The 21,901-nt window shown below is 32.5% G+C and overlaps 1 protein-coding gene across 5 annotated transcripts in view; it reads left to right on the top strand.

Moving 5' to 3' along the window:
* Window positions 1-21,901, top strand: part of SCAF11 (SR-related CTD associated factor 11) — a 65,727-nt gene that overhangs the window by 16,962 nt on the left and 26,864 nt on the right. For 3 of the 5 annotated variants that reach the window (XM_023535445.1, XM_011368185.2, XM_011368181.2), the window contains exons 2-5: window positions 873-926; window positions 8,680-8,761; window positions 11,338-11,495; window positions 21,558-21,635. In XM_023535445.1, coding sequence (XP_023391213.1) covers window positions 8,701-8,761; window positions 11,338-11,495; window positions 21,558-21,635 — 297 coding nt within the window. In that variant the 5' untranslated portion in view covers window positions 873-926; window positions 8,680-8,700. The remainder of the gene's footprint in view (window positions 1-872; window positions 927-8,679; window positions 8,762-11,337; window positions 11,496-21,557; window positions 21,636-21,901) is intronic. The other 2 variants (XM_011368182.2, XM_011368184.2) reach the window with 2 other exon arrangements.

Raw genomic sequence — 21,901 nt, 5'->3', positions numbered from 1 at the left:
TTAAAATCCTCACTATCTAGTTAAAATTGACAATTCCAGTTCTGATTCCTTTAAATATGGAAATGCTGTAATGGTACAGAATGGTCAAGGGATTAGAAAAATGTATTTTAGATCCATTTGGTTTCAGTTGGGAAGGATTTTCTACAAACACATGTTGAAAAGATTTGGTGCTCATTCTATGCTTCTATAATATCTTGTGTTTACACCCATTATTGTACCTGCTATACTGTAATGTTATTGTTGATTTTTGTTTTTGTCAGGTGTGTCAGTGCTTAAGGCCTAGTGGTACCTAGAAAATAGGGAGAACTGACTAAATATTTATCGAATGAATAAATAAATTAGAGACAGGCGGTAGAAATATGGAGAATCTGGTGTACTGCCTATTTGAAAAAAGAAAAGTGATAACTGGTTCAGGATATGTAAGATCTTCAGTTCAGGAAATAATTTAAATTCTAGTAGTTGTTGAATTTCTGGGATGTTTAAATATCGTTTTGTGTATCTTTTTCTAAATTGCCTTCTTAGGTGATATGACCAGTTTCTTTGTTGGGATAGATGTTTTCTAATTCTCTGTTACTTTGTTTTCAATTTTTTTTTTTTTCCTATATGCTGAAAATGACTTCTCCCTCACTGAACAAAATGTTTTCATTATTATCGGCCGTCAGTACTTGTGTGTGTCTTCGTGTTTGAAGGGCATACTGTTACTCTGTCAAAATGTCTTATGTTCTAAATAAATAGTTCTCACATCCATCGGCCCTCTAGAATAAGTCATTCTTTATACTTTCCTGTTTTTTCTTTTGAACTCAAGTTAAATACAGAAACAGCTGGGTGAAAGTGAAATGAAATGAGACTAATTTTCATAATTCCTTCCCCAGAATAGTTTGATGGAAAACGGATTACGTAACTACTCGACCTGAAGAATCTTAAGGGTAAGAAGGTTCATGAATATTTGTATATTATTAATACTTATTAAATGACACTTTTAAGTACCACCTCGAATATTGTAGTTATAGCTTCACTTAACCATGACCATTTTTTTTTCTAGAGTTATCATATGTTACAACCATTTAGTGTTTTATCTCCTATAACTATATAAAGTAGAAAACAGGATAAAAAATCCTAGGACTATTTACTTTTGAGTCCTAGATTTTGTGTCTTGGTTCAACATTTCTATTTTTAGATAAACTAGAATCTTGATAAATATTGTCAGTGTAGAATAAAGAACTTATTTCTGTTTGTACTATAAGATCTGTTTGAAAAACTGACCACTTAAATTTTATGAACTTTGTACTCATACCATTTTTTTCTGTATGTGGATATTCTTGGAAATAACAGGAGTTTTTTGGAATAATGAAAATCTGTTCTTAGAGTCATGCAGATTTATTATGATACAACTAAAATCCATTTGGGGTGGGGAAGTTTTCATGTGTTTGTACATGTATGCTAGTTGTTGAGTACTTCTTTTGTGCTAAGCACTTTAAGTGGATTACGTGATTATGTTACTTAACCTTTACAATGACTGAAGTGGTTATGGTTACTTCATTTTATAGATGAGAAAACAGGCTTTAAAGAGGTTAATATCACACAGCTAGTGGCAGACTATTTGAGGTTTGAACCCAGAGAGTTTTTCTAAAACCTGTTCTAAAGGAACATTCCTGTCTATACTGAAGAGTACTAGTATTAAAGCTCTTAGCATCAAACACGCAGGCGAAACATATTCTAAATAAAAACATGTCAAAATAGCCCACTTGAAGCAAAGAAGTCTGACAGAATTGTTATATGGTGGAAATCAGGTAAGAAAAAAAATTTGGGGAGCATTCTACAAGAGATTAAAAATTCAACACTGGCATATCAGAAGCAGGAGTCAGTTGATTTATGCAGCAAAGTTGCTGGAAAGGAAATAACTATTAAGCTGAAGGAGTTAATTGCATTAACCTTACTCTGAAGTGAACAAGTTGAAGGTAACAGAGCAAATATTCATGATAGTTTATTTATGCCAGATTGATAAAATAAGTGTAGATAAATCAACAAACACACATAGCCTTCAGGGGAATTTTAAAGGAAATCAAGGACAACATTGGAGAACCATTGACTCATGTGTAATAAGTAGCTGTTGTGTCAGAGTACTCGTTGAATACAAATGTAGATAGATGCCCATACGTAAGAAAGCTTGAGGAGCCCTCTTCAGTGAGAGACCAAACCACATCTCCAAACAAAGCAGTCTTCTATAGTCTTTAATGGTGTTGGCAAACTTTTTCTAAAATGGACCAAATTGTATTGTATTGTATTTTTCATTTCTTTATTTCCTAAGTTTTTAAAAGTTAGACATTTATACAATCCGTGAAGTGATCCTCCTGATTACTCTAGCGCCTATCTGGCATTACATATAAACATTACAATAATATTGACTATATACACTACACCAGTGGTCTCCAACCTTTCTGGCACCTGGGACCAGCCCTCCTATGAGAATCCAGTGCCTGATGATGATCTGAGGTGGAGCTGAGGCAGTGATACTAGTGCTGGGGAGCAGCTGCAAGTACAGATGGAGCTTTGCTCACTCACTCACAGCTCACCTCCTTCTGTGTGGCCCAGTTCTTAACAGGCCACAAACTAATACCGGTCTGCAGCCCAGAGATTGGGAACCCCTGCCCTACATTATACTCTAAATCCACATAACTGTTTTGTAACTAATTTGTACTTCTTCATCCTTTAACCTTTTTCACCCAGCCCCCAACCCCCTTCCACTCCGGCAATTACCACTTTGTTCTCTATATCTGTGAGTCTGTTTTTATTTAGTTTGTTTCTTTTATTCCTTAGATTCCACATATAAGTGAAATCATATGGTATTTATCTTTCTCTCTCTGACTTATTTTACTCAGCATAATACCCTCTAGGTTTGTCCATGTCATTGCAAATGGTAAGATTTCATTTTTTAAAAATAGCTAAGTAGTAATATTCCATATTATATATGTACCATAACTTCTTTATCCATTCGTGTATTGATGGGCACTTAAGTCATATTTAGCAGAGTATGTGGTTTTTGTTGCAGTTATTGAACTTTGTCATTGTAGTGCAAAAGCAGCCATAGGCAATATGTGAAGGAATGAACATGGCTATCCTGCAGTAAAACTTTATTTACAAAAACACTCAGCCAGTTTTTTGACCAGTGGCCTATAATAATGGATAGTATCCCTCTCTAGACACCAAAAAAATAAAAGATAAAAAAAATAGCCTTATTTATGGTTTCTCCAAGGGAAAATAACACTCTTACAGGTAGGATCAAAGTTTTGAGTAGATAATAAGGAAGCACTTAATGGTTTTATTTAAGACTGGGTTGGGGTAGAAGATCTTGCATTAATAGTAATAATGGTTAACATTTGAATGCTTATTATTACTAGACAATGTCATAAGCACAGAGTTTGTCTGACATCAGTGCCCAATCATTAATCACCGAAATACGCCACCACTCATTGTACCTTATTGAATGGACCTTCTTTTTTGTCTTTTTTAGAAGATTGAATTTGGGAATTGGTTTATCTTGGATAGAAGTTTGGAAATAAAGAATTAAAAGGAATAGACTGACTATGAGAGGTCCTGAGAGTCACTGTGGATTCTCCGAAGACCTTAGCCATACAAATCCATATAGTATTTAGCATCTTTATGAAGTGTGATTTGTCGTTGGCTTAAGTGTTCCCAACAATAGTGACCGCTCTTACTTTTCCTAGTATCCCTTTCGTTCAACTCTGGCTCCCATTTATCTTATCAATGCCTTTCTATAGTAGACTTTGCAATGGCAGAATTGGGTTTGGGAGTGGGGTGGAAAATAGAATTAAACTTCCTCATGGCCATTCATATGTCCCTCTTCCTTTTTCTTTGTGTCCAAAGGATCTGATTGTACCCTTTTGACAAAATATTACTAAACTTGATCAGTTAGTCAGAAATGTTTATTCATATTCTTTCAGTCCTTTGCCTTTTTCACTTTTGTCTAGGGAAAACAAAGAAATTATGCAAACAACAATTTTATTACCCTTCCCTGTTTTTCTATTCTTACTAGCAGTGATAACAACAACAGCCATTTATTGCATGGCAGTGGAGCTGAGATTTGAATCTAAGTCTGCTGGACTCTAACATTTAGAGTCGTAACTAGGATGTTGATACCTTTAGATACTGTGGGTTTGCTTGGGACAGTAGGAGGAAGCAAGCAGAGGGAGTTTTGAAGTGAACTGGAAAGGAAAGGAGTTCTGTTTTGTAGTAGATGGAAGGAAACAGACTTTGGAAGAGGAAAAGATGGGGAGAAGAAAAGAATGATAGGAATTTTAAATGGAGCTAGCCAAAGCTAAAATGTTTAGTTTCTATTACTAGGAACCTCTGGTCCTTTCTTGGAATACTTGAAGTGCTCCCAGCAACTATTATAGTAGAAAATAGATTGTTAGCATTGCTGGTATAACTTGAAGCAATTTTATATAGAGTGTGGTAGTTATATCTTAGAGCTGTGCCATCAGTATAGTAGGTAGCTGATAGCCACATTGGACTACTTAATGAAAATGTAAATGAAACTTAAAATTTACTTCTTCACTTGTATTAGCCACAGTTCAAGTGCTTGATAGAATAATTCCCAATTGGGCAGCACTGTTTTAGAGAACTGTTTTCTACACTATTGTTACTTGAATGCATTGTAATGGCTCACCTGAGACTTTCACTTCCATGATTTGTGTGGGAAAAGAGTTTTAAGGTCCTGAAAACTGCTTTTTTTCATTCCACATTCTAAAAGTTGATAGTTTTATGATAAATAAAATTTCAAGATTAGGTCATTCTTCTCAAACCGTTTGATGAACATATTTGGAATAGGATTTTCAATACATAACAGAGGCAATAGAAAAGGGCAACCTGGAAGGTAGAAGTACTTTAAGATCTTTATATTAGGGATAACAGACTTAAAAGATATTTTAGCTTGGAAAGGTAGAACCTGGGGAGAGAGATACAAGGTCGAAATTTGTAAATTAAAATGATCTGAAAAGTAAACAGAGTTAACATAAAATCTAGAATGAACATCACTTCTTTGAAATTTATTTGTGGTAAATCAAAATTAAAAGAATTTGTTTTGACTTATAGGTAATTAACTTACAGAATTTGTTAGTAGAACTAGAACTAATAAATAGTCTATGTAAAATAGACAGGATTATAGAGTCATAGATACTTAATCAAGAAATCGGGTTATATTTAACTTTTTGGGAAACCACAAAGGAGAATAGTCAGGGCCACTGACAGCATATTTCTTAGGTCTTTTGTTGACCACAAATTACTGGCTATGACCATGAGCTTGTATTGTATTCCTCTGCTTCTGTTACTGGAAGTTCAAAGCAAAACTGGTATTAAAAAGCCTGGATTCTTAGATTTAAAAGTGGAGTCTAGGCAGATAGAACAGTTAAACATGAACAAATTAAAAGTTGTTGAACTTAAACGTGTGACTTTGATCTAGTGAAATGCTAAGACCTCTATCATTTTAGATGAATAAACTGGTAATGTGGCATAATTGTTTTTAGGTGTGGAAACAGTTAATGCATGGTATGTTCCAGAAGAAGCACATAAGTTATTAAAATTTGGAGCACTCGAACAGTTTTTTAAGCAGATTTCTAACATGTAAAGAAGGAAAGTTTAACAGCTTGATTGAGGTCTCTTAGCTTCTCATGATAAACCATTACTTATGTACTTCATTGCAGGAGTTAAAAGAGAATACACTATTTATTGCAAAATATAAATTATATGTTAATATATAAATACTATAAGCTTAATATTCTTAAAGGAGAAATATTACATCTTCTGAAAACTTCCTAGGTTTTTAAAATACTGTTAATTTTCAAATTGACATTTTTTTCACATTGAATTAACTCCAACTTAAATATTTTTTATTTTCAGATTTTTAGGATAATGTGGGTGAGTGTATAGTATGACTTTCCTAAATAAATTATTATACTCAATTATAGACTTTACTTAAATAAAGAATTACAGTCAATTATAGATCATACAGGAGCACAATGTAACTAAAATCAACTAAACTGGGACGTTGTCTAGAGCAGTGTTTCTTAGGCTTTTAATGTACTTATGAATCTTGATAAAATGCAGATTCTTATTCACTAGGCCTGGGCTGGTGGTGCCTGAGATACCCTGCATTTGTAACAAGTTCTTAGGTGATATTAATACGGTATTTTTGAATGAATATCAAGTAGCGTAACCTATGATTTTATGAATATTTTAAAAGTAATCTGTCTTCCATCGATTATAGTTGTTCAGGTCAGAATACTTCGGAATTATCCTGCACTCTTGCTCTCTAACACATACTCATATTTGATCTTGTCAGCAAACCCTTATAACTATATTTTGAAAACACAGGTAGAATCTGAGCACTTTTCATCACCTTTGCTACTACTGTGGTACAAGCCATTGCCATGTTCTCTCTAGATTATTGCAGTAGATTCTTTGCTGCCTCTACTTTTTTCTTTGCTTCCTCCTCTGCTTAAAATTCCGTATAGGCCCATCTCACTCAAAGAAGCAAATGTATTTATTTACCTACTATCTCTCTGTCTTCATCTACTATTTTTCCTCTCACTCTATTCTAACCATTTATCTCTTTTTTTTTTTCTTGAACACACCAGACGTGCTTCTCTACTCTGCCTTTGGACTTTCATATTTGCTATTCTCTCTGCTTTAGAATGCAATTCCTCTACATATTAAAGTAACTCTTCTTTCAGATTGCCAGTTCACATGTCACTTTATCAGAAAAGCTTTTTCTAAACACTCCATGAAATAACAGCTTCTCCACTTTCTCACGAGTTAGCCACACTAATTGTATGGTTTTTATTCATAATTGTATTGTTTTATTTTTCCCCATAGCACTTCTCAACATCTAACATATCAGATATTTTACTTTATTTTATCTCTCCCACTAGAAAGTAAAGGCAGGAATTTCTGTCTTATTCAGTTCTGTACTTCGGGTATTGCCTAATAGTATACTGATAGCACTCAATACATCTTTGAATTAAAAAAAAAAAAAATTCCACAAAAAGCTGTCGGGCCTCTCTTTAAATACCTTCATTGATAGGTTATTCTACCTCCTTTCAGAACAGCCCATTCTATTTGAAGATAACCGTTAACCTTCTTAAGCCTTTTGTTCTTCCAGGCTACACGTTCTTGCTGCTTTACCTTTCTGCATATGATATGGTTTCCAGGGCTGTCACCATTTTAGTCATCTTCCCTGGACTTTCATCATTTTGTCCCTAAAGAATACTACTAGAACTAAAATAAATGTTGCACATGTAGGCTGAGTGAGGAACTTTTCTCTTGCTTTTGACATTCTGTTTTTATTAAGGTAGACTGTGATCGTATTAACTTTTTTTTAGTAGCTCTAGTCCTCATTTCAAATTTTTAATCCAAAACCTTTAAATCATTCTTATATGTGCTACTAAGTTTCTTATCTTCTGCTATACAATTGGTTTTTGAACCAAAGTTGGGCCTTTACATTTCACCTTATTTAACCTAATGGAGAATTTTCCTGTGCAATAGATACCTTTAATGTAGAAACTACCATGAACAAAAAATTACTTCATATATAGATAGAAGAATAACTGATGAAATTGGTGATTTCTTGTGCCTAGTTATTATGTATTTACATACATTGCAATCACATGACTTGCCTCAATTCAAGAAATAATTCTGAGTTGATTTAAAAAACAATTTGCCTCATAAATTTGTTCCCTTTGGCTAACATTAATTTCCCGTTTCTCATTTGCCTCTTATAATCACCATTTTCTAGTCTTCTGGCCAGAATAATATTTGATTCCTTCCCTGTGTTTATGTAGTCACTGAATCTCAAAAATATTTCAGCTCTTTAGTTTTTTGATTTTTCTGTTCACTTCATAGCCAGTTACCCTACCTATGCAAATCTCTCTGCTTCTAATATCTCTCTATTATAATCAATTCTATACTTTTCTGGCTGCTCATTCTTTTAAAGGGTTCATTTCTATCACTTTTCTCACATCAGTGTTCTTTAGAAGAATCTATAGGATTGAATTTAAATTTCTCAGTCAGCCATTAGAGATCCCTCTATAATCTAACCCTGCTTGATTTACATTGCTCTGCTTATAGCTTTTCTTACCCCTCAATGTAATCTTTCAGATGAACTTCTTGGCACACATGCCCATCCCTCCTCAGGACACACACACACACACACACACACACACACACACACACACACACACACACCCCTTTACACCTTTAGTCTTGTTTTTGCCAGATTGACCTAGCTAAATACTATTTTTTTCTTTTTTATTATGTCGCTCCTTAAATACCTTGAACACCTCAACATATATAATATATCACCTTCAATGAAAAATCCAATCCAAACTGATCTCTTTTCTAAGCTCTGATTGTATTTATGTCTGACCACACAACTTATCTTTTAGTCTTTGTTGCTTAATACTTATATAAGGCTTTTCCTTTCAGTAAGACTTTGTGCTCGATGGGCAAGGAACATAAAAGTATTGGATTATCCACAAAATTTACTGATTGGGCCTGTACTGTGTTCTTTTATGTGTAAAATAATTTCTTACAGTTCTGGGACTTATTTAAAAAATACTGGGAGAAAGCAAACATAAAAATTCTCTGTTATAATTCATCCTATAGGAAACCCCTTTTCAAGGCGAAATGAAGAAGAAAACTGTATATACCCTAAATGTGGGAGATCAGGAATATGAAGATATGGAAGGTAACTTTTCCTTTTTATAAAGTTTGTATGTTAAAAGCAAAACTGAGTGTTTTCAAACTGTTTATTTGTATACATTTCAAAATACACAAGGAGTTTTTTGTTTTTTTCTTATTTTTCCTCTTAAATTCTGAAATAAGCTGCCAGATTAAGAAGTGCACACATTATTTTTCTTCCTCTCGTGTCTTATTTTTAATTGATCAAGGTTTTTGGTTTGTAGAGCTCTTTTGTTTTTCTCTTTAAATTTTTGCTCCCTATTTGTTTAGTAATTACATACTTTTTCTGTTTTTTTATTGTTGTTTTTCAAAATAGCATTGATACTTTCCTCTGCTTCTAAATTTAATATTTTAATCTTCGCTGCCGATAGTAGAAGAATCTTAGAACACTAACTTTGAGCATCCTACTCGAGATTTATAGGTTATAGTTATCCATCATTTTGGTACCTTTTTTTTTTGAGCACCACAAATTAAACGATATTTGATACAGACAGTATTTGGGTTTGGGTGGAGGGTTTATTCTTCTCTATTTCTTTTCTTTCTGGGGAAAAAAAAAAGTTCATTAAGTGAGAAATCTGTTGGTAAACTCTAGGTTTTTGTATTTATCCTCTTCACAACTATTCTAAAATAGGTATAAAATTTTGGATTGATAGGTTTTTTTTTTCCCTCTTAGTACATTGAAGATATTATTTAAGCCGTTTTCTAGTTTTCTTTCTTGCTGTCAAGAAATCTCTTTTCAGCCTTAATGACAATTAATTGTCATTCCCTGGTAGATGACCTGTGTTTTTCCTCTTTTGCTTTTAGTACGTTTTCATCTTTGATGTTGTACAGTTTTGCCACATTGTTTCTAGGCTTGGATTATTTTTATTTTTCCTTTATCTGTTGGATCATGGTTTTTTGTTGTTTGGTTTTAACTTATTTTATCATTTTCCAGTCATTACTGCTTTAATTATTGCCTCCTCTTTATTCTTTCCTTCTGGACTTCAATTAGTATGTTAGACTTTCTTCTGACCTCATTTCTCAACAACCTGTCTTTCACAGGTTATATCTCCTTGTCTGTCCTTTATAGTCTAGGTAGTTTCCTCAAATCTTTTTTCCAGTTCACAAATTTCTATTTCTTCTGGGTCTAATCTGCTGTTTAATCATTCTGTGTAGTATTTGAAAATTATGATATTTAAGCCAATGTGTATGTAATTAAAATTATAATAAATATAATGTATAAAATATAAATATAAAAATAAGTATATCTAAATACTTGTTTCTGCTGATTCTTACTCTGAGCAACTTATTTTCTTAGGTTTGGTAATGTTTGATTACGAGCTCATATTTGATAAATTTAATCTGTGGAATCCTGGGTACCTAAATTAGGATGCTTTCCTCCAGAGCAGCAGTCTCCAACCCTTTTGTCACCAGGGACTGGTGCTCTTATGAGAATCTAATGCCTGATGATCTGAGGTGGAGCAGAAGAGGTGATGCTAGCACTGGGGAGAGGCTGCAAATATAGATGAAGCTTCGCTTGCTCACCCGCTGCTCACCTTTTATGCAGCGCTGTTCTTAATAGGCCGCGAACCGGTGCTGGTCCACGGCCCGGGAGTTGGGGACCCCATTTGTATTTGCTTTTTCCTGGACCCATGCTGGGACCACTTTAGCCCCGTTTGAGGGTCTTGGCTTCACATGGAAGTCTCTCAGAAAGTTTCCCTACCTGAGTTGGTCCTAAGGGTTAGTCTCCAGACCTGAACATTAGTGTGGACATTTGTTCCCAGGATGATCCCAGCTTTTCCATTTGCCTGGTGTATAATCACATTTCATCTGACCATTTTTGTTTGTTTGTTTTATTTTATGTTGAATCTTGGAGCTTCTTTTATTTACTTTTGAGCCAACAATACATACTTTTGTGTGTTGATTACATTTCTGATGGGCATTTAAATCAGTACAAACCATAGGGGTATAATTTGGTATCTCTATTCAAATTATGAATGTAAATACATATTGATCTAGCAGTTCCATTTTTAGGAATTTACCCTATAAATATACTATTATTAAAAATGTGAAATGACAGAAGTTTTTTATTGCAGCACTGTTATAATACCCAAAGGTTGAAAACAAGTGCATGTTTATCAGTAGGTTAAAACAAAAAAAAAATGCAGACTGGTGTATATAGTGTCCTAGCATTTGTGTGAAGGAGGTTTGAAAAAATATGTATTAGGATTTTCTTGTCTGTGTATTAAAGAAACCTTTGGAAGAAAAGAAGAAAGTAGCAGTTGTTAAGTGAAACTGAATGGATGGGGTAGGTATGAGTGGGAGATTTGTCACTATAACTTTTTTTTTTACTTTTAAATGTTTGAATCATGACTTATTTTAAAATTAAATTTATGCAAAATCCTTTTCACTCCCCCATTAAAAAATAAAAATTAGTAAATTTGGGGGGTATAATGCTTAAGGAGTATGTTTGTTATAATGTATCTAAGATCTAATTACTTTGTAATAGAAAAGCCCTTTAAAGTATCTAGTCCATAATACTGCCACAAACATGTCATTTGATCTGGAGAACTTTAAAGCATATGTGGCTTCTTTACTTTATAGGCAAAGAAAACAAAGATAATACTACTACCACTGGCCCGTTGTACAGTGAAGCTGACAGATGTCCAATATGTCTTAATTGCCTATTAGAGAAGGAAGTTGGTTTTCCAGAAAGCTGTAATCATGTCTTCTGTATGACCTGTATTCTTAAATGGGCAGAGGTGAGTCTGAGAATAAATATTAAATATTATTCTATATTCTCTACCACGATTTCATTCTACCTAAAGATACTGGTTTTCATAAATTATTTTACAGTACTGTGTTCCCCTTCCTTTGGACAAATTTCATTGTATTATTCAAATTCTGGCAGTATATTTTCTTTTATAAAAAATTTAAATACATACTTTTTAAAAAAACTTTACCTTATAGGAATAAGAGATTTTTTTTTTCTTGTAGAAATGCAGTAATTAATCTTCAGTGTACTTGACCTTCTTGGGATATCTGTTTACTACTAATGACACCTTCTGTCTGCTGTGTGTTTTATATTTTTCAGATAATTTTTACATAGATTATTTGATTTCTTCTTTATATCAGCCTTGTGGGATGACCAGAGCAGATGTAATAGTGTCCTTCTGTTTGGATTTTGCATTCTATAACTTGGCCAAGGTCTCATACCTTAAGAGGCAAAAATGAATTTAAAACTTCATTTTCTTAACTCCTGGTTTTAATTTAGTATGAACTAAATTTAGAGGTTGAGTTAGATGTATTACTGAATTTCTTCATAAATAGTAAATGATTAAGAAACAGGACATTTTGGACTTTAATGTATTATGTTGACTCAGTTTGGGCTCACTTAAGTAGATCATGGTACTGGTGCATTGTGAAATAAAAATTCATTGTCATATTAATCATGCTATGTAATCTGAGTAATTTGTCAGTGCGGAGATATTAGTAAAGGAGGTAAGTCTCAAAAATATTTTAACATTAGTTGCTTTCAAATTGTTTAATGTCCCTAAGCATTTTGGAATTAATCACTTATTATATAATTGGGATTTTCAAAGTTCTCTGTTTACTTATGTTCTCATTAATAGGGTGGAAAGGAGAACATAACTGTATACTGACTATGGCTGAGGTTTGGGAGGAAGATAAAAAAAGATTTGTACCAATTGAATTCATAATAGTATACTTGGAAACAGTTCTTTTTAGAATAAAATCTAACCTTGTCTTTGGCAGGAAGGGACTAAGAATAGGTGAAAAAAGTATTTTGAGTTTAATTTAATTATTTAATATGATAATAAATCTCTATGTTTGCAGGAGCATTGACTAATGAAATAAGAATGCATATTTTTCTTTGCCACTCAACTAAAAATTTTATCTGTGATGAATTTAGTACATCTTGGTTTGCTCTGTGATTAAATCTTTTTAAAATAGGAGATATTGCTTCCAGTAGAGAAATAGTATTACTGGATGGGTAGTGGGCTCTAAGTCAGTGCTTCTCATAAGATTGTATTCAGCGAGTACATAATTATGAGGTTCAACAACATAATCTGAGTTTGTATTTTTCTTTATGAAAATGAGAATTTAGTAAATAGACCCAGTTCTTCATCTTTCCTTACCCTTTGTCTGCATCTTTCACACAACCATGAACTTTATTATGGTGTACGTGTTCCAGGTTTCTCTAGGGTATGTATCTAGAAGTGGAACTACTAGGTTGTACACTATGCACTCTACTAGATAGTGCTAAACTTATCTATGTTTTTAACTCTTGTTGAATATTTTTAAGTTGAAAATACTTGATAACATATGTAGTGTTGCAGTCAACACCTTTCTTGAATGTAATATTTTCCTTCTTTTGTGTTACTCCTTTGGACATAAACATTTGATTGAAGCCAGATTGCTTTTAAAAGAAAGTGCTTATCTGCTGTACTGCTATAAATTGTGATGGGGTAGGATTGGGGGTGTTGCGGTATTTTTTAAACCAGCGGTCCCCCATCTTTTTGGCACCAGGGACCAGTAGCTGCTATGAGAATCTAATGCCTGATGATCTGAGGTGGAGCTGAGGTGGTGATGCTAGCTAAATATAGATGAAGCTCCATTCTCTCACTCACTCACTGCTCATCTCCTGCTGTGTGGCGGATTCCTAATAGGCCATGGACCAGTACCGATCCAAGGCCTGGGGGTTAGGGACCCCTGCTTCAAACAAAAGTAATCTTAAAAGTGGACAATAAACAATATTTTGAATTATGTCATTGTCCCTAATGGGGTTAGCAGCCATCAATTAAATAAACCATTAAGTAGAGAAGTAACAAGAACACAATCTACTAATAAATTGTTCATTATACATAATAAATTAATACTGGTTAACAAAATCACTTAGACTGAACTAAATTTTAAGTGAATATTTTATGATAAAAATTTTAGAGCTTGAAGAGACTGGTATGATAAAAATTAGATGTGTTTTGAAGTATGTATGTGCTTTGACACATAGAATCAGATTTCAGATTCACTAGTATTTTTTTCATGGCTATTACTTATTAATCTCTTCTCTCTCGTTTTCCTCAACTCCCTTCTGTTTTTAAAGAGGCGTGCAGTTTACTTTGGATTTCAGGATTAGAAATAAGTATATATATTCAGTCTCTTAGCCAGTCAGGCCCTGTGCTAAAGATTTCTTATATATTCTTTCATTTAAATCACTATGTCATTGTTTATTTGATATTCAAGGCAAGGATTCTGAACTCTAATTTGTTTCTAAATACCTCACGAGATAGCACAAAATTAAAATAACTTAAAAACTGATACATAGTTTAAAATTTTACTAGTGTTTATTTCTTTGTAGAAAAGTAGAAATCAAAGTGAGATTTACAGTGTTTGGAAATCTACATAGTAAGAAAAGAGTTCAAAATGTATTCAGGATCATTTTCCTAGTCTTGTGTTACTTTCAGAAATTCAGCTGGGCTCTCTGAACTTTGTATTTAAGGTTCACTGAAATATGATTCAGAATGGATATCATGAACCAAAAAGGACTAATTTATTTACTTTCACCTTAGTATTTTAGGCATTGAAGAAGTTCTCTTCTGTAAGAAAGAAGTAAAGTTAAGATATATAGTAATCTAGTATATTTATTTTGGACACAATTTCTGAAAATTTTTATGCTTTTTAAGTATCTTTATCCAAAGTCAAAGTTAGTTTCAGTCTCTTCAAGCTCTAAAATTTTGATTCCTTGGTCATTTAAAACAAAAGCCATGTAAAGACTTTAAAGTGATATAACTGAATTTAGTCTCTAAGTATTTCAAAGAATCCGCTTTACCTAGGTCAGAAAGATTCAGGATAATGGAACCTGTGGTGGCGTTCATGGCCATAGCCTAATTACCTTCCTTTGAGGACACTAGAACAAAATGAAGTTAAGCATGTCCACTGTGACTATGTTTAATTTCAAGGAACTCATAATAGGTAAGCCTATATTGGTTTATAAAATACTAATGATGATGTAGAAGTAGAATATTGAACCAAACAAAGACATGGTATTTGACTTGACACTTAAAGAAACTTGAAATTTTGGTTAAATCATCAATATTAGAGCTGAGAATCTGAAACTAAACAAAAGAGGGCCTCTGGACTGGTAAAATGTGTATAGAGCCAATACACTGTAGTTTATCATCTACTCAGAAAGTTACTTATTTATTTTACCCATACTGTGAGCAGAATCACAGGCGAAACATATTCACAGTTTTTAACTTTCACCTGAGTTTAACTTTGTCTGATTTCACACATTTTAAAGTACAGTCACGTGCCACATAATGACATTTCAGTCAACTACGGACAGCATTTACAATGGTGGTCCCATAAGATTATAATGAAGCTGAAAAATTCCTATTGCCTTGAAGTCATAATCATCATAATGTCATAGAACAGCACATTACTCACATGTTTGTGGTGATGTTGGTACAAATAAACCTGCATTGCCAGTCATATAAAAATATAGAACATATAATTATGTACATAATACTTGATAATGATAATAAATGACTATGTTCTTGGTTTATGATTTACTGTACTGTACTTTTTATCAAAATATTAGAATGCACTCTTTCAACCTATTAAAAAAGTTTGCTGGTTCATGCCTACCCATGGATACCGCCCCCCGCAAAAAAAAAAAAAAAAAAAGTTTGCTGTAAAACAGTATACTGTGTTATACCGACAGCAGCCTCATACATCTATGTATACCATGTCTCATGAGTGTATCATTTTCTTTTGTGCTTGATTTAATCTCCGTTGTTTTGTGCAGTAGCATGCTGTATAGTCTTATAGCCTCGGAGCAATAGATTATACCATAGAGCCTAGAAGTGTAATAGGCTATACCTTTTAGGTTTGTGTAAGTGAACTCTATGATGTTTGCACAATTTTGACACCATCTAATGACACAATTGCCTAACGACGCATTTCTCAGACTGTGTCCCCATTGTTAAGCGGTGCATGACTGTAGATAATGCGACGAAGTCTGACACATGGCTGTGGTAGTGACAATTGATTGTAATTATGATCTTCTATAGATAAGAATATACCCCCTTCACACATACACTGGTTAAGAAAAGAGGATTTATTATTTGGTATGTTGCCAAGAAGTGGTTAAAATTTTGGCTTTCATAGGTTATAGTTTGAGAACTCGGAAACATTTTATGTTTGAAGCATTCAAGAGTTTAACTCTACTTAAAGGGGTATGTAATATATGTGATTAGGAGGTTCTTGATATCCACTGGGGTTCTTTTATCTTTTAAGAAATATAAAATATTCTTATCTTTTAATTATTGAAATGTGATTAACTTTCCTACTTTAAGAGAATTATCTTCCCTCAATTTATCTCAGTCTTCCATTTCATATCAAATGCTGACAGCTTCAGTTTGAGAAAGTAAGGTTAATGAAATCAAAATTGGACAGTTGGCAAAGATGTTTTCTCTCATGAGACTAGAAATGAAGAAAGTCTTTCTGTGGTGACATAACAGTTCTTGAAGAAATCAAACAACAGTGTTCAATGCAGACAGGTGAGGAGTATATTTTTGAATTAATACATACCAAAAAATCAAAATAAGACTAATTGACTTACATCTTGCCTACTGATGTATTTTATATGCAGATGTTCCTTTATGCAGTGAGTAAAAATCTGCACATCATTCTGTTGATTAGATTACTTTTTAGTGTAATTTAGCAAAGTTTTATTTGGATTTTTTCAGTTTTTCAAAACTAAAATTTAAATTTTCTTTATTCCTGAACTAAAACAAATTTCTCAGTTACGTAGATCTCTGTGAACAATAATTTAAATATACCTGTGGAGCACCACTATTAGTCATTATCTTTATAATTTATAAAGCATTTTCAAATACATTATTTCATTTAATTCTTACAACTTGTGCAATACGTGATTTGGGGCTGTCTGTCTTCATCCTTAAATCGGGTGAGAGGTTGCTAATTCTGACTCCTTCAGAACTTGAATTTGTGACTAATTTTCCCAAATCACCCATTGTTTTTACCTTGTGGATTAATCCTTTGGTAAAACTGTTGGTAGAACAAAGAATATTTTTTACATTTTGAACACTCATTACCTAAAACATGTATGTAATAGATTTTCATTTAATAGTCTATTTTTAACAGTTGGGTAAATTAATGTATATTTCTGTATAGCCTAGTTTTAAATGTCAGAATTTATAAAATGATTTATACAGTTAGTTTAAGAATTTTCTGTTTTTATATTAGAAAAGAAGTCTTAGATATTAAATGTCAAAAGAAATTAAGATTAAAAGTAATTCTACCTAGCTGTTGTAATGTATCTGAGAAATTGAAAAGATTCCCTTTGAATAGTTAAATGCTTTCTTGGTGTTAATTTTATCACTGACAGTCATTTGTCCTTTAGGAATACATTCCTGAAAGCTGTTATAAAGAACCAGTTTCACTAATACGGATTGACAAGGACTATCTTAAAAGAACTGGTTAAGTGTGATAGGGAACATATAGGCTGACTACAGGTGAGCACTTTCTTTGGAGGTCCAGGCCAGGTATCTTGGAACTACCAACGTGAAAAGATTGGTCCTGGTGAATAACTTTAAAATAAGCATCAACCTCTAATGGTATGCATTCCTAAATGATCTTTATTTGATTTTGAACTACAGTTTTATGTAATGTGCTCTATTTGTTAGGAGGGATAGATTCTGTTCTAAAGATTCCCATAAACAGACAAACCTACCTGTAAGCATTTGTATTGGGATTTAGTCTTTAAGCACTTACCTTTAACACTTCCTTCTCTCTCTCTAGGAGGGGCTATCTGTAGGCAGCCTTTGTGATTGAGGATAGAGCAGCAGCAGGAAGCAAGAAATATTAGAAATCAAGAATCCTGAATTCCCAAATAAGGAAGGTTTCCTGTTCTTATATTTAAATATGGGTTTGTCTGAGCTGGGAATTTACAACGCTTCAGAATACTAGGGTATGTTTTACTGAAATCATTAGGAAAATTTTTTTTCCTATCAAAATTGCCTCCTTAACTGTCATAACCTTAGTACAGAGCAGTCACAGTAAAATGTACGCTCTGTTGAATACACATTACATTGTAAAGCAGTGATCAGATTCTATTACATTTTGTAGCTGTATCACAAAGTCGAATGGTGATATGGAGTATTTTGATTATAAAACTAAATTAGATACTTTAAAAATTATCAAAATGAAAGCCATATTGATTTAAATAGGTGAGTAATGAAGGGTATTTTTGTTGTATATAAGGAATCAAAATGGCGAATAATCAAGGGGTATTTTTATCTGTTGTATATAAGGAAAACAAAATTTGGGGTAATTTTCTACAAAACTAAAATCACATTTTTAAGCAGAATGGGTATATTAAAATTTTTTCTACATTGGTTTTAAATGTGAATTTTCTAAACCACACAACTTAAAAACTAACTTAGTTTAGTGACACAAACTGTGAGATAAAATGTCTTTGAGACTTTATCTACTGGCTATAAGGATGAATGCCTTAAAATTAGGCTAGTACAAACCATTTTTAAAAATCTATTTGTAAAACTTTTCTATTATAGCTATTCGATCATCACGTTATGTGTAATTTTATGCTTTACTGTCTATTAACAGATGGTGTCTTTGAACATTGGCATGGTTTTAAAAAGCTTCATACTTGTAGTATACATTAACAAAAAATTAAAGGTCTACTTAATTTTAAAAAATATTTTAATTTATTGAAGTATGCTGTAAAGACTTAATTCAGAACAACTGAATTTCTTTTGTTTCCACTTTGAAATACTTTGCTAAACTGTTCTAAGGTCAGAAATAGATGTAATTTCTCAGTAGTCAGTTCAGACTACTTTTGTCTTTTCTAGGTAACTTGTTTTCTGAGCTATGCTTTTGTTAACTCAGAGAGAATAAATGGGTTTTAAGAAATTTTTCTAATAACTGGGTCTGAGCCAGAGAAAATCTGTTAACTTATTTTCTAGTGTTAACTCGATTTTTTTTAGGAACTATGAAGATTTGATACTATATAGCAATGGTTTTCCAGCTACTACTTTTTTATTTTTTATGTTTTCTTTCTTTTTGTAATAGTAGTGGAACCCTTTCTTCAAATGAAACCTTAGACAAATCTATGGCAATTACGCTTAAGGAAAAAAGAACAAAAACAAAATCTTACTCAGAACCCCATTATTTGAAACTGATCAAATGGAATGGCTCAGGTTAAAACTGTCAGTTTGAACATCGTAAAGGAAAGACTGCCATTTAGCTGATGTCAACAGAGGAAGTTTAATAAAGAAGAAAATGGGACTGTATAATTTCAGAGTTTTTGAAAGACTCAATGCATCTGATATAGAATACATTTCTTGAACACAAACAGTGGCTTTCTTTGGATCTTAGTAAGTGTTGCGTATTGAAAGAGATATAATAAAATGATATAATTTAATTTCCATATGTCATGCACTTTGCAAATTCCAACAAAAAGTCACTAAGAACTCATGTCTCTAACATGTATATATACATCGTATTGTGGGTTATCTTTTTGTTAATGTAACTAGGCTTTTTTATTGTTAGTACAGTGAAGCTAGTTGATGGTTAGAAGACTACACAATAGTCTATGCCACACACTGTTAAAATATTATTAATTCCTTTATTTCTCATAAAAAACTTAGAAATTAGTCTTATTATCCCCATTTTCACTAATAAGGTAACTGAAGCAGAGAGGCTATATAACTTTCTCAGGGTTACACAAAAGCACAAGATATAAAAGTAGAATGTAAATCCAGAGCCTCTACACATCTGTCTTAGTAGTTTTTTAAAAAAACATTGAAGGAAACATTTTCATTTATTATTGTTTTATCTTTTTTAGAAGTGTTACAAAATTTACCTTAAAATAAAAATAAAAACATATTTTGAAACTTTGGTAAAAATAAGAAATACTTGAAAGTTTTTACTTTTAAATATTCTGTTGAATTATAGATGTATTAATATAACTTCTAGACTAAGAAATTACATATAGTACATGCTAATGTGGTAAATAAACAACAATCACATAGTTACAATGCTGAGTTCTTTGAACTAGAATTGCTATTTGTATTGCATTATCAGAAAGATGTGGATAGCTTTGTTGCTGCTTGTAGTAAAGCTTCTTAAGGTCAAATTTTCTGTAAGGAAAGTAATAGCATCCTAAATCCATAGTATTTGGAAGTAAGCCAAGCTGGCTTCTACCAGTCTGAAATGATTCAATATATAATAAGGTCACATTTCCTAATTCAGATGTGGTAAAGGATTTTATTAAGGCCTACTTACTTAACTTTAGCAGAGTAGTAAAAGTAATTCAATTTATATTTTGGCTACTCCCAAAGTGACTCTTGAGCTTTGTGAAAATGTATTATATGATCAGGGGCTACACACAGTCTGATCTGCCTGTACTTGGCTAAGCATATCTTGATTATGTGCCTGATCCAGAAAGGCAAATATCACGTTTCTTCACTAGAGAATATAAGATGATTTATGAAAACTCCATTACCATCTTGTGGTCTTTTAGATTATTGCTATTAAATTGTGAAAATCCTGTTTTACTCTTTGAATTATTTTGATATTATTAAACCACAGGTATTAATAGCACCTTTCAGTGCTTCATAGGCTACAGAATATCCTCTCCTACCCTAGTAGACAACATACTACATCTTAAACAGTTTAAATAATATAAACTCATTTCTATACAAATATTTAACAGTAGTATCAGAGGAACTCTTAATTATAGTTGATGTACATTAATTTTGAAAGTATAGGAAATACGTTTACATCAGGATGAAGTGGATTTAGAATCACAGAGTGATCGAAAGATAATTTTCCTTAATCTGTAAAGAATTACAATTCAATTGGGAAAAGACCAACAACCTAGTAAAAAAAAAAAAAATGAGGCAAAGGGCATGAATAGACAGTTTTTATAAAAAAACAACTTTGAAAAGCTATTAAAAATATGAAAATATGCTTAACCTAACTCATAAAAGGAAATGTAAAATTAAAACTTACAGCATACCATTCCATTAAGAATGGAGCAGCTCTGAAATAGTAATACAAACTAATCTAAGGTATATAATTAAGAGAAAAACTATCGAGTTTAGCGTATGAATTATATTTTATATTAAAAAGATGCATATATATGCGTATGCATTGGATATCTCCAAAAGATACATATGAATCTACTTTTGGAGAGTCCAACTAGGTGGTTAGGGGAGAAGTGAAGGAATCCTTTATTTTCTCCATTATCTTTAAAAAATTTTATTGCTGGTTTAACTGCCTATTCAAAATAATTTTGGAAGAAAACACTAAGTCATAAAATATAAAAACCTGTAAAGGACCTGTGCGAGGTTTTTTTTTGTTTTTTTTAACAGCTGATTTAGAGTTGCCCACGTGCTTTAGATTCACAGAGCTGTTGATTTCAGCCTAGCTCTCATTATACCAGTAGTACTCAATTGGACAAGCAGGTCCTAATAGTTATTATCTTGATAACAGAGATGGTATCTCTCTTTGTCATTGTATTTAACTTACCTAGCAAACAGTAGGTGCTCAATAAATATTTGAAAAAAATTAAACCAATTTAAGATATTTATTACTTTGTGGCATGATACAGGTGGAAAGTATTTTATCTTTGAAGAAAAAATTATCTTTGTTTCCTGTTCCAGTGGAAAACTTATAAATGCATTTGTTATAGTTTAATTTTGATCTATTCTAAAAAAACATATATAAAGTTATAATTTGCTAATCATTTGTTTCAGACACTGGCTTCATGTCCTATTGACCGAAAACCTTTTCAGGCAGTGTTTAAATTCAGTGCATTGGAAGGTTGTGTTAAGGTAAGGCTTAGATTTTGATTTTATTTTGTAACATGAACGGTATAAATTTAATTCAGTTTTGCTTTAAAAGATTTCCAGTTTGAGTAAATTTGTGAATTGTTCAGCTTTAGCTTTAATTTGTGATTATCATTCCTTCTCAGCATGATAGCCCAGACTTTTATACAAGGACTCAGAAATTCTGAATCTTTTTTTTCCTTTGCTCCCTAAAGAAAAAAATGGTGGTCAGCTTACGTTTTTTTTACAAAATGTATTAGAGCTCTGATGCT

Source organism: Pteropus vampyrus, unplaced genomic scaffold, assembly GCF_000151845.1.
Source record: "Pteropus vampyrus isolate Shadow unplaced genomic scaffold, Pvam_2.0 Scaffold140, whole genome shotgun sequence".
NCBI lineage: Eukaryota > Metazoa > Chordata > Mammalia > Chiroptera > Pteropodidae > Pteropus > Pteropus vampyrus.
Note: the sequence above shows the minus strand (reverse complement) of the source record. Positions and strands in the feature narration are given on the sequence as shown.